General features: G+C 41.4%; 1 protein-coding gene across 1 annotated transcript in view; it reads right to left on the bottom strand.

The window, feature by feature from the left end:
- LOC311002791 (protein diaphanous homolog 3-like) overlaps window positions 1-13,795 on the bottom strand; it is a gene marked incomplete at both ends in the record, with an annotated part of 172,175 nt that overhangs the window by 89,987 nt on the left and 68,393 nt on the right. The window contains 5 exon segments of the mRNA XM_083994299.1: window positions 2,977-3,216; window positions 5,867-5,968; window positions 8,919-9,013; window positions 10,637-10,732; window positions 11,919-11,960. Coding sequence (XP_083850425.1) covers window positions 2,977-3,216; window positions 5,867-5,968; window positions 8,919-9,013; window positions 10,637-10,732; window positions 11,919-11,960 — 575 coding nt within the window.

The following is a 13,795-nucleotide window of genomic DNA, read 5'->3' as shown; positions in this document are numbered from 1 at the left end:
TTCAGCTCATTTAGTCTCAATATAGGATTAACAGAGCTAATTAAAGACAGACTGACAGGATATTAGCACCAAGTGGCACCTCAGACTGTGCTTGTTACTTCAAATGTCACAGGCTAAAGCTCTGCAGTGTAGCTTTTTCTTTTGGTTTGGTTCTATTTTAAATGAGCAAATTCGTGTGCTGTTGTTTGTGCAAATCACTTTTCAAGATCTTTTATAGCACAGTAGAAAATTAACAGCAGCTTTTCTGTTCTATAATTGTTTCTGTGGGATGTTGTGTGACAAAAGGAGCATGTGTCATTGTCCTCATCCAGCCACTGTAATAGACACCTCTCAGTGGCTTTTTTGTAAAACGCTGAGTGTTGACAGTAGCTGTGGATGATTGTGTGTCTCCTCCTCGGTGGAAGCATATTCACAATGTCATGACCTCCGCTGCACTCGGAGCCTCTCCCCCCCCCTCCACACACACACACACACATAACAATTTTTCAATTTCTCTGATAAATTTCCATCATCGCTCTTTTACAGTCTAATTCAAAGATGTGTCTCAGTATCCCCCCGCCACACATCCCTCCTGTGGAGTGCGTTGCTGTGTATCTCTCTAGGTGATCTATTGGTAGACAGCAGTGCACTCAGCCCCGCTGGGTTTAATCATGTTTGTATTATCTCCTCTAATCAAACATTCTCATCTCTCTTTTCATTTCTGCTTTCCCATTTTTTTTTTTTTTTTCAAAAGCTTCAAGTGCTCACTCACAAAAGGTCCCTTTCTGAATTTAGATGGATGGTAATCATAGCTGACAACATAAACATTTTTTTTTTTTTTTTTGCTTTTTTCCCAGTTGGGCTGGGTGCAATTTTTTCTGTACTGTGGAATTAAGTTGTCAAACTCGGGAGCAGGCATGAAGGTGATGTCTTCCTCAGTGTGTCCTGCCTCTGACATCGACTCACACACCTCGCTCCGCCGACATTTGAGCACAAAAAAACAGGCCACAGTGAAAGCAGCAGCAGCATTAGGAATAGAAATACTACACACACAGAAAAAAAAAAAAACTATTTCTTGATATTTTTATGAACTGATTATTTTACTGTCAAGTTAATGCAGCGAATAAAATGTTTGTGTTCTGGCGTGCATTAGTGTTTATATGAACATAAGCACCCAAGTCTAACAGGGCAGAGATGTGGCAGTGATGAATGGCTGCAGTGGTTGTTACTGTGGAAACTGCAGTGCGTGTGCTCCCAGCTGTAAGTGTAACCACTGGAGGAGCCTCCTCCTCCAGGTTCACACTCTGTTCTCTGTCGCCATGGCTATCGTACACGGGAATCCCACTGTTCTGTCTTCATGCCATATAAACGCTACAGGTATGATGGGCATGTGTTGTGTCTCTGCCCCACTAAGCCTGGCCAGTCATGCAGTGTGTGTGTGTGTGTGTGTGTGTGTGTGTGTGTGTGTGTGTGTGTGTGTGTGTGTGTGTGTGTGTGTGTGTGTGTGTGTGTGTGTGTGTGTGTGTGTGTGTGTGAACTTTCAAAGGGGGATAGTAGCCATAACCTGAGTTATCTATTCTGTGCAGGAGAGTAGAGAACAAAGTATTCCCTGAGTTTGGCTGCTTTGATAGATGTCAGCAGATAGAGAGCGGGAGAGAAAAAAGAAAAAAAAAACTGTCTTGTTGGGCCTGATCGAGTTCAATCAAATGAAACACTTTGTCTCATCAGAGCAGCCACTTCAGATCAGTCACTGACAGGTCTCAGGCAAGGCGACAAAAAAAATATGTTACATGCAAAGAGATAAACAGGTGTAGATATTCACAGATATGATAATGCTGCACAACACACACAAACCTTACACACGACAATCATTCTGCAATTTAAGGGGAACTATGCAAGTCTGGATGCTTTTTCGCTGTTCTGGTCGTTTTTTTTTCTGCTCAGAGCTCCTCCTACAGTTTCAGAGAGCATACAGTATATTTTGTGCATTTGTTTTCACCGAAGCCAGTAAGAAGGCAATCCATGAAGCCGTGTCTACCGAGGTGGGTAACGTTAACAAGAGATTACGGATTATCGGGCGTGTTTGTGTCGTAGTGCGGTAAAGCAGTCCATGTTTCAGGCGAGACGAGACCTGGGACACCGGGCCGGAGGATCTAGGGATGGATGAGTACCTTTCACATTTGAATTGATACGGTACCGATTCTCCATGTACAACAACACCTGTTTCGGTACTTTTTGTGTGTGTGTAGTAATTAAAGTTATTTTGTCCATTAAAAAAAATTTGAAAATTCAGAATTTTCACTATTCACGTCAGACAGACACTCCCATTGGCTGTATCTACTTTTGCTGACACGTATGCGTTCAGGTACCGAAATGTGGTACCGTTTGACTTCACGTGAATCGATACTCAGTACTTTGGTGGGAATTCGGTCAGTATTAATAAAAGTACAGAAATCGGGACCCATCCCTAGGAGGCTCTGATTCTGCAAAGTTGTTTTTTGGCCAAGAGACTCCGGGTGGAAGGCAGAGAGCCTCCATTCTCCCTGTAACAAGTAATTTAATCATTACAATTACTCCGAAGCTGTTCAATTGTGGTGCAAATCTTGCAGAGTTTCACTTTAAGTCTAAACACTACAGATAGTTGTGCATCAGGATTTGCACATGCACAAAATAGTATCCACAATGCATGTGACAATTTTAACTTTTGGGGGCATGCGAACCAAGAATATGGCAGACATGCTTCAATACATTTTGTATGTGGTGTTCATATTAAATTTAGATTTACATTGTGTATTTTTTGATTATGGTCACTACAATTCAACTGTAAACTGTATAAGATAAGTAGAAAAAGTAAATCGTATGAGCCTTGTTTGATTTCCCTATATTATTTTAGTTGAACCACTGCCAACGGATGGATGACGGCCTCTACATCCTGTACTGTGTGTGTGTGTCTGTGTGTGTGAACAGCTGATGAGAAGTTCAGCATTTTGCTCTCACCTTGCAGAGGGAACTGAGGTCGAAGCCGAAAGACTGCGCGTTTCGAGAGCCTGCGTTCATGTAATTCCCCAGCAGCAGCACCAGCTCCAGCAACCGGCCAAAGGAGCCGCTCTTCCTGACCTCATCACAGGCGGCATTTACAGCCAGGATATCTGGACGCAGGTTGTTTACCTGCTCCTCAAACTGCAGGCGGAAGAGGATGTGGCTGAGGCGAGGACGCAGCCGATTCACACTGCTCATCTAGGAGAGAGACGGGGGGAAACAGCGGTAAAGGAGGAGGAAGAAACACAGAAGCACAAAAGGTGGAAAGAATAATGATAAAAGATGAAGCAGGGAGAGGAGGGGAGAAAACAAGAGCAAAGGGAAAAGTGTGTCAAATATAAGAAGAAAGTCAAAGAACATAGTCAAACTTTAAGTAACTACAATCACACTTTTGGCACACTCTCACATCCAGCCAATCTAATTTAAAAGACATTTATGCAACCAGCATGCTGGAAAGTGTTGCTAGGCAGTAGTAATAGATGCTGGCAGTGATTTGATTTGGGACCCAGGTCTGGTAAGTTAATTGTGGAGTTAGTGTCCATATAGGGCAGGCAGCGGAGGGGGTGGAATATACAATAGGCTGCCTTGGATTACCACTCTCACACAATTAGAGAAAATTGGAAAATATTGCATTGGGCCCAGAGCCTGGCCACAGCAGTGATTGTGTATGTGTGTGGGGTGGAGGGGGAGGGCGCAGGTTCCAATTGTCTGTTTCACACAACAGCTGGCTGTGCGGTTTGATGTCCTCCATCAAGGGTTTAATTATAGCTACTGTAATGTTATCAAATGACTATTTCAGTCGGAGAGTGAGTGAGCGTGTGTGTGTGTGTGTGTGTGTGTGTGTGTGTGTGTGTGTGTGTGTGTGTTTGAGAGTGCATGTTCTCTGTGTGTTTGTATGAGAGCAGAGAGTGGAAACAGGGCAGAATGGAAGGAGGAGGGAGGAGGAATAAGACAAAATGAGGGGGAAAATGCAAGGTGCACAAGAAGCACACTGAAAGCTGAAATGCGTCATGATGGGGTAAATTGTGTGAAAAGGATATTGTATTAAGGAGATAATAATCAGGGGAAGAAGAAAGGAAGCAAATGCACCACGGCGCCTTCCCGGTGAATGTGTGCAGCTGTTTCCAAGAAGGCTACGACGACGGGCGTTGGGCAAAAAAATGAGAAAGACTGTGAAAGGCTGTGTTTACTTGATGGAGGAGATTCAACACAAAAAAACAACACGACAAAATGGATTAGAAAGACGGAGTAATGGAAAAGTAGCAAAGTTCAGTGAGGTGGTAAAGTGTTGACATATTGCAGATGTAAGAACTGTATATTTCAAACTTATGCACGATACAGTGTAAAACAAATAATATCGCTTTATCAGTAGGATAAGCCTCTTCCGATGAACCATCTCGTTTCTAATGGATTCTTTAAATCAAATCAGCACAAACACAAAATGTAGAAATTAATGTTGAGTAAATAATTTGCCAAATTAACAACAATTTAAATCCTAAATGAACGAGCCACTATGTGTGTGGCCGGTACAGTAGCTGCACATGCTGCTGGTAAATGCAGTAATTCACAGAAGGAAATGAAGTCTTTAAGTCAGAAAGCTGAACTGATGTACAGTAATAAAAGCTACTGTAGCCTCCCCTTGTGAAGTTGACTGTTAAACTCATTATGACATCTAATTACATGGGGATGCATGGAAATGAATATAATTGGAATAAGGGGAGCTTTTTTTCTCCTTTCACTTCTTCAAACAAAGAACACTTTACTTATTCATGTCGCTGCATTAAAGAAACTCTCAGTGACTGTAATGGCTTTGTGTCAAGTACGGATTTTTATTTCACCGTGATCAGGTCTACTTTATTGTTAACAACACCGACAAGGTGGAGTTCAAACCAAGTGTGAGAATGGAGGATATTGGCAAAATAAAAAAAAGATAAAAATGCATGTGTTTGCTTAACGGTAAATTAAGAATTCCCTTTGAACATGAGCTCTTGTGATAGGTGAAGCTCACACAGGCCTCCTGAGCAGCAGCAGCACAACATTATATAAGCACGTTCCTCTTTGTTCTATGTCTCCCTGATGAACTATACTGTATGCAACAGCTGAGCTTGCTTGTGCTCAACCCTCCCCCACCCCCACCCCACCTCACCTCAACTATGCAGTCCCTGCATTTTCATTCAACGATAAGACTCTCTTTCATGGGTGATTACAAACAGGTGGGTGCACGGGGTAAAAGCAGATTATGGCATGTTTTGTCAGTAACTTAGTTACTAGGCAGAATCACAAAATACACAAGAAGTGCTACACTCCTCATGCATAATTCTGAATAAACCTCTTTTGAAAAGTATTTAAGAAAACGATGCAGACATAATTAGGCAGCACTGCTGCTCTTTAATGTGCATAAATTAGCACGGGAGTCCACAGGTGTCCTGTCTCTCCTCTTAAGGCTTAAAAAGATAGAATTTTAAAAAGCTCAGGATTAGGATATTCATATGAAAGTGGTCCATTTGTATGTGTGTGTGTGTGTTGCATGTTGAAGGAGAAGAAGAGACGCTGAGGGAAAGATATGATGCAAATACAAGAAAAGTTTACATTACTACAACGTTAAGATAAGCAGCTTTATAAAACTATGCATATTTATGTTCTGTGAACTGACTGCATTCATCGTAAATAGAATTTCAAGTTAGCTGATAGAAAATAGAAAATGTCAGAGGTTTTCCATCCATCCTACAGAAGCACTACAACACAGGAAAAAGATTTGTGTGTGTGTGTGTGTTGTTTGAGCTACAATCAGCTGGTGGTGGAGGCGACACTTCTGTGTGCATGTTTGTGTGCGATTATGTGAACTCACCACAACCCCAAACTGCTCGGGCTCCGACAAATTTGCGTACTCGTTTTTGTACTTGGCCAAGGCGTTGAGCTGCTCCTGCTCCGGCAGATGCTTTACAAGGTTCTACAAAAGAGGAGAGAGAGGGGGAAGAAGAAGTGTGAGTGGCGGCACAGAGGAAAGACGAGTACAGAAAGCAACCGCTGCACATTTATTCAGGAAGAACCTTGTGGTGATAAATTCTTAATGACTGACATATTTAATTAGACTGTACTAATTGTACTTGGTTAGAACCTTACTGTATATCCTCTGCGTTTTCATGCTTCCGTTTCTTAACCTTGTACAGAACATGAGACCAAAATGAACGTAATCAGGTTTAATTAAACGGTTTATCCTTGAGGGCGGGGGGCTACATCTAGAGTTCAACAACAATGTAGTGTTGTGTTGTTTCTTTTTTATATAATTCAGAGTGAGTGAGCCCCTGGACGATCGTTCTTTGTGGAGCGATTGTTTAGAAATTCAACCGACTGCTGTTCTATTTGTTCTGAGTTTCGTCGCTGTCGGTGGCTTTCACTTCTAAAGTTTTCCAACTCCAATCAAATCAAAGTCTTTGACTATCACTTTAGCACTAAAGCCCGGCGTTTTATAAATGTATATGGACACAGACAACTGAACTTGAAGTTTATCTTGAGACAACCAAATGGAATAAACGGTGAAATATTTAAGCCACATTGATTTTGTTGCTTTCTCATTTGAATGTAAAAGCCATCTAGACAAATAGCTCCACTGTGTGGTAAATATATTGGTCTAATGCATTTAAATTGGGTTGAAAATCTGCTCCTGATGCTTGGAGTCCGGACAAATATTGCCACTTCCATTACTTGTGTTTTTATTGATGCGCTATAATGGAATTTGCCTTAATGACCATTAATTATTCGCGTGTTGTTAATTAACAATTTATTGATCGCTTGAATTCTTTAAAATGTACATCCGTAGCTCACATTTGTTTTCGCTCATTTGTTTTTCGGCTCAGCTTAATGTGCACACACATTCGAAACATGCACACACAAACACACACACACCAATTAATCATCAGTAAAACAAGCCAAAGTCCTTAAATGCACTTCCTCAACATGTGGAGCACAAATTCGAAGCCATCAACTCTTCACATTTCTGGGGACGTGTAGACGATGATTTAAATTTGACTGTACACTCTGAGCCATTTAAGGCTGTTCTTCCTATTTCCTGAAATGCCCTTAAGGTCACTCCACAGTTTTGTACAAAAATGTGGCTGCCAAGGTCCTGACAAAAAACTAGAAAATTGGAGCACATCTCAGGCGCTCCAGCCTCCCCGCACTGGTTACCTGTGTCCTTCAGAATTGATTTTAAAGTTTCCTTGCTCGTTTGCCCAATCCTACACAGCTGACCTTCCCTGTCCTTCCACTCCTGTTAGTAGCCTGCGGTCTACTGACCAGTTGTTGTTGTTAACTCTCCCCTGGGTCGAGCCGGAGACAGAGGTTAGTAGGGCATTTCGTTGTCAGGGCTCAAAACCTCCATAAAAACGTTCTGTTCGAGTCAGGCCAGAAATATATTTATGCATTTAAAAGGAAATTAGAAAAAAAAAATGATGCTCTGGTTTGATAAAGGATAAAAAAAAAATTGAATCTTTAAAACAGAGCTCCCAAAACACTGAGTCTGGCACACAGACACCAGGCGCTGTTCACCATCTGGCTATTATCATCCCTATGGTGAAGTGTGGCGGTGGCAGCGTCACGCTACGGCCGCGAGTCCTGAGTCCCAGTGACAAGGGAGACCGGGGCGACACTTCACTTTTCAACACGACAAAGAGCCGAGGCAAGCAGCCAAGGAAACAGTGGGACGGCTCTGGCTACCTTTGAGTGGACCGATCCAATCCCAGACTTAAAACCCATGGAAAATCTGTCGAGTGACCCGAAGATGAGAGGTCACAGACACTTCCCATCAAGTCTGGCAGAGCTGCGGAGGATCTGTCCGGAATAATGGGATAAACTGCCCGAATCCAGGTGAGCGAAGCTTGTCGAGACTCAAAGCTGTAATTTCTGCCAGAGGGGCTCCTGCAAAGTACTAAATGAAGGGTCTGGATACTTTTGTAAATTAGGGGTTTTGGTTTTTTTTGATTTCACATTTGATTTGTTATGTAATTTAACGTAACAACGTGCTTAAAACTAACTCCTCTATAACACAATAAAGTGCAGGGGTCCCAACACTTTCTGAAGCCACTTTAGGTTCAGCTTTAAACTCTAAAGTAAAACAATTACAAAGTTCAGACCCGAGGAAAACAAGAAGCAGAAACCTCTTCAGGACTAATCAGATCACATGACGTCTTTAAATCGCCGTAAAAAAAAAATCGAATCAGCTGATACTATACGTGATGAATATACCAGAGACGTGGATCGGGGGAGCATATTTTTTCAATTTGGATCTGATGATTTCTGTGTATTTTTGGGCCCAAATGTGTTAATAAAGTAGGTTAAAGTGAAAAAAATATTATCGGCTCATTGTTGTGCTGAAAAGATACCAAGCATGGGCATGTTAAACATATTTTCATGTGGTATATAATAAAGTCAAAGAGTGTAGCTAATTTCTCAACAAGAAAACAGGAAGCGGAAACCTCTTCAGTCAACAAGTACAGACAGGCAGATAAAGAACGACTGACAGGGAAAGACAAGAAGCCTGGAATCAGCTACAAGTAGCAGCAGCAGACCTCTCTCATAAAAAGCGATTAAAAAAGAGTGATGTAAGTTTGATAAGAGAGAAAGACAGACAGACTCAACAGTTGTTGTGCCGTTAGCTTCACAGATGCCCGGTACTTCAGCCACAGAGACAGACTATATGGCATTTCAAGGTAGACAACTAATCAAGGCAACAGAGAGGAGTTGAAGACTGAGCAACTGACTGGCAGTAAAAACACCGGCACATTTTAAATTCAGCATATTTCCAATATTTCTTCTGTACATGGACACAAGAGGTAGGCAGGTCAGTTCGACGTCTGCTAATGTCAAATATGTATCAGAAGCTCTAAATATTTTTGCTTTACCTGGATCATAGGTTCAGTGAGCTGCTCTTCATCCACCTCCACTATCATGCGACGGATTTCCTTATAAGGCATACGGAAGGAGCCCAGGAAGATGGCTAAAAAAAACAAAACAAAACAAGCAGAAGATGCAACAATTGCTGTGGTAAATATATAAATAAAATCAAAAAAGACAAGTAATGATGTAAGTTTGTCATGGAATTTAATAACAGCAATCATAAAAGAAAAGAAAATGATGTAAGATTTAAAAAAAAAAAAAAAAAAAAAAGAGGAACAGTTCGAGGATAGGGTACTGAGAGTCGGAGCTGAGGAGAAATAAAATTAGATACATAAATACATAAGTTACCCAGACATAAAACTGTTTTAGAAAAAGTGATTTAAGAAATTACAGTGGTTGAGCAAGCATGAGATCCTCAAGCAAGAGTGTTACCACCAGGGACTGAGTGGCAAATTCCTTGTCAGGATAAGTCATTAGTCTAACCAGTGGATCAGACAGAAAGAAAGAAAGAAAAAAAAAAGACCTGACAGTAAAAGATGTGTGACTGTTGTAGGAGCCGCATGATGCAAAATCTAAAGATTATTGGGGGAAAAATCTGAAGGTAGAATATAACGACTTGATTATCATTTCATATCTTTGTATTCAGGAGAGTGTGGAGGTCTGGAGTTGCACATAGTATCTACATCCTGTGATATATAGTAACAAATAATGATGATGAAACTTTCTTGCACTTTGCTTTCCAGTCACATTAGACAGATTTTCTTGTTTTTTTTTTTTACAGTGCATCACCATACGTAGCAAACGGACCAATAAGATGCACTGGTAGGAACAATTACTGAGGCGACTTCAAAGTTCAAAGTTTGTGGAGTCAGAAGATAAAAATAACGGCATACATTCGTTAGAGGTCTGACTGAATAATTGGTTTCCTCTTCTTGTTAAATGTGAGCTCTGTTAAGTGCTAAAAGGACAGAAAGAAACCGAATGCATTTGCAGTGGAACGGCATCATACATACTCTCGTTCTCCATCAAAGCTCAGACCCTTTACCTCCTACGGTGAAACACAAACCGCCGACTTTTCGTCTCGCCTCATTCCCGCTCTATAATTTCCGCTGCATGATTTATCACTGTTACTGGGCTGATTAGTCTCATTTTCTTTTTAATCCATGAAACAAAGGTCACAGCTCCCCTTGATATAAGCCAATGAGGTACTAAGATCTGGGAGTGCTTAAGAGATCAGCTGGTTCCTCATTAATGCTGAGTCCTTTTAAAACGGTCATTATAAACCAAGCATGCACGAGTCAGTGTGAGTGAGAAAGAGAGAGACAGGGAGAGAGGACGAGACAGACAGACAGATGAATGTGATCATGCACAGAAGCATTTTTTCCTCCTGTTTCTTCTTCCCTTAATGGAGGCTTAACATCGTTAATCTTCTCAGTGTGTGTGTGTGTATGTGTATGAAGACATGAGTCACAGATAACAGCGGCCAAGTGCACGGTTAGTGTTGTGTCTCTTTAATTGCTATAGCAGCAGGAGAAGGTGCAACTCCTTGGCTGTCCACCTTCTCCTTCTTCTTCCTTTAGGTTACTTTATGTAATTTGAGTGAGCTGAGGGGTTAAAAGTGAGGCGAGGTCCTGTGCACATGAGCATCAAAACACGAGGATGTGCACATAAACCCAGTCCTCGGGGAGGAGTAGGAGTGGGCTGAGAGGAAACAAATACTTACATAGATTCTGTGCAATCTTGGGATCGAGCACCTTGAGCTCTTTAATTCTCTTCTTTATGGATTTCTTATCCTCCAGATCCTCCTCGTGCTTTTTGGCTGATAAAGACAGAAAATACTGAATTATTATCAACACACAAAGACGAGATTTACGCATATGCATGCACCTGGAGTGCTGCTGACATGCATTATATACGATATACAAAAATTCATTTACAGCAAGATTATATGAGATTTAGATATCCGTTTTTTTATTCAGTGTCTGGGGACAACACAAAGAAAGGAAGTGAAATGGTATGTAGAGATCGTCCAGATGGATTTTATTTATTCATTTAGCTGTGTGACTGTTCTCTTTTTTTTTTAAGGTGTCAGCTGTTTAAGATTCGCCCACAAACGTGTGAAACATCTGCTCCCTTTTTTTGTGTGTTTGTTTGGGTTTTTTTTCTTGGTGAACAATGACATAGTCCACCATGACTGGATGTCATGCTGCTAGAAAAGCATGGAGAAGGGGATTATGGTGGAGTGTTTGTGATCACACCACTGGGAGTTAAAGTATGGGTGAACCACGGCTGCTCCATAAACACAAATACTGCGCACAACAGTATTTAGGTTATTGGTGAAGGTAAATCTACTCTGGGTCACATGGAGCAAAGGTGGGTGGGTTCGTGACGGTGCGACTGGTTGACTGGAAACACATCATGCGATTCAGGATTATTATAACCAGCAAAACAATCAACCAATAGGAAGGAAGATACACACACACACACTTACACAGATATGTGCACACTATACACAACCCTCTTGAGCCACACTCACAAAAAAAGGAGTTCATGGTTGGTTTTTAATTATTTAAAACACCAGATTAAGAGAACAAAATGTGCATCCCAGGAGTATGCTGGGTAATTGTCTGGTGCTGTAATTATGGTGTATGAGGAGAGAAGAGAAGAAAAGGAAAGAGAGATGAGGAGAGGAGAGGAGAGGAGAGGAGAGGAGAGGAGAGGAGAGGAGAGGAGAGGAGAGGAGAGGAGAGGAGAGGAGAGGAGAGGAGAGGAGAGGAGAGGAGAGGAGAGGAGAGGAGAGGAGAGGAGGTTTAATCCACTGGAAAGGTATTTCTACTTTTCCTCCTGGGCTCGCGCTTCTTTTCAGGGAAGATCCTACGTGGCGCTGGGAGCTCACACAGAAAAGACTCTTAGCCCCCGTCCACAAACATGCACACCTGCGGTACAACCCACGAGCACAAGAAATACACAAACACGGCCACACACTGAGCTATCCATGAACTTACGTGGCTCCTCTGTCGGTACATTCTCCTCACAGTCTTTCAGTGTGAGGAGAGAGGCACAATGCAAAATACGGACAAGGAGGACAATAGAAAATGTGCACCATGGGAGAGGGAGATGAGAAAAAGGGGGGAAAAAAGGACAATTAATTACCTGGACAATTTAACTACTAATTGAATTAAATATTAACCCCTTATTGGTCGATAATTGCAAATAATATGCTGACGCTCGCGGTACATTCTGGTCAAAATTAGAGCTGAATCATTAATCTTTATATTAGTTTGGCTATAGCAACTATTGTAATGTTTGATTCATCACTTTTATCTGTAAATATCATCAAGTTAACGATAAGAGAGATCAGATCAGAACCAGAGGAGAAAAGAAAAAAAGCATCACCACGGTTAAACTATATATACAAATACAGCTATAAATACCACATATTTTATCATAACAGATACACAAGGTCAGAGTTTACTGTAAATAATAATACAGATGTGTAAAACACTGAGTGAGTTCCAGGTCCACACAGATGAAATTACCTGCTAATGACATGTTCAGTAGGTGTTTGTGGGAGTTAAGGTTGATACTGTACATGTCAACTCGGCTTCTTCGCTCATATTTTGTATACATACTAGATGAAACATTGTTCAAGATGTTTCAAAAGATGTCAAGCTGAATCTTGATGTCTGACAAATGTTCATTAAAAAAACAATATAAAAGAAATATAGCTTGTTTTCGTTTGAGATGACGCAGTCAAGAAAGAAATAACCGTGGGTTTGATGAGAAGTGTTGACTATTCTTGTGCATGTCATGTTGTCATAACTGTCACAGTTTGTTAGAAAGTCTATTCCTAACTTGTTGTGTTTGTTAAAGGGATAATTCAACAAGAGAAAACATGACACTCAACAGGTTAAATAGCAGATACAGAACAGATCACTCAAACTGCCCATAGAGAAGAGAAAATGGACATGAACGCCTGCTCTCTACTATTTTCTACCATCTTCAAACCACTCGTGTAAACATTCACCACGATCAACAATGAATACATGTGCTTTCTCAATCATTTCAAAAAATAGAGTATGTTAATTACCAGGCAGGAATGAAATCAATAAAAAAAAGATGGTAAAGATGTAAATATTTACCTTTAATGCCAAATGTCCAGAACTGGACCATCTGATTATTGTTATTGGACATTTGAATGCAATATACGGTAAGAATGCAGTACCCTAAAGCCTGCAGCTTACAGCATTAAGATGTTGCATTGATCTACTCATCATAACTTATAACCTCCCGGAATCTCATTTATTTACAATCCCCCCCACACACACACAAACAAGAAACACACAGTAGCAGAGATTCAACCACTCTGTTTCCAAGTGTACAAGCAAACTTAGCCGAGTCATTTAAACTATAAATTATCCTAACATAACACTGCAATGGGACACACACACACACACACACTCTAACACACTCTCACACACCACGCTGCCTCAGGTGTTATCAGTTAAATCAGCTAATTAGATTGCCCCCTTCCAGCGTCACCCCTTCATCCGCTCTGGCCTTAAAACAGCTCTTCTTCAGGGAAGCCTGCTCATTATACATCAGCCAATTAAAATGTCCCGTAGGGGGTGAGAGGTCACTGGTTAATCAATCAGACGAAGCAGTGACTGTTGTCGTTATCAGACTGTGCTATCACCCGGGAAGTGGGGGAGATAAGGATACACTTGTGAGTGCAGAGCAGTGGGGAGTCTGCATCCCATCACATCACAGGTCGAGCAAAAAGTAAGACAGCGGCGGCGAAGGACGAAGGACGAAGGCTCGGCGCAGCTGCTGTGGATGTTTCAGGCCCGAATGGCGGCGTGTAGCATTAATGAGAGCTCAG

Source organism: Trachurus trachurus, assembly GCF_905171665.1.
Source record: "Trachurus trachurus genome assembly, chromosome: 3".
Classification (NCBI taxonomy): Eukaryota; Metazoa; Chordata; class Actinopteri; order Carangiformes; family Carangidae; genus Trachurus; species Trachurus trachurus.
This window is presented reverse-complemented; position numbering and strand designations above follow the sequence as displayed.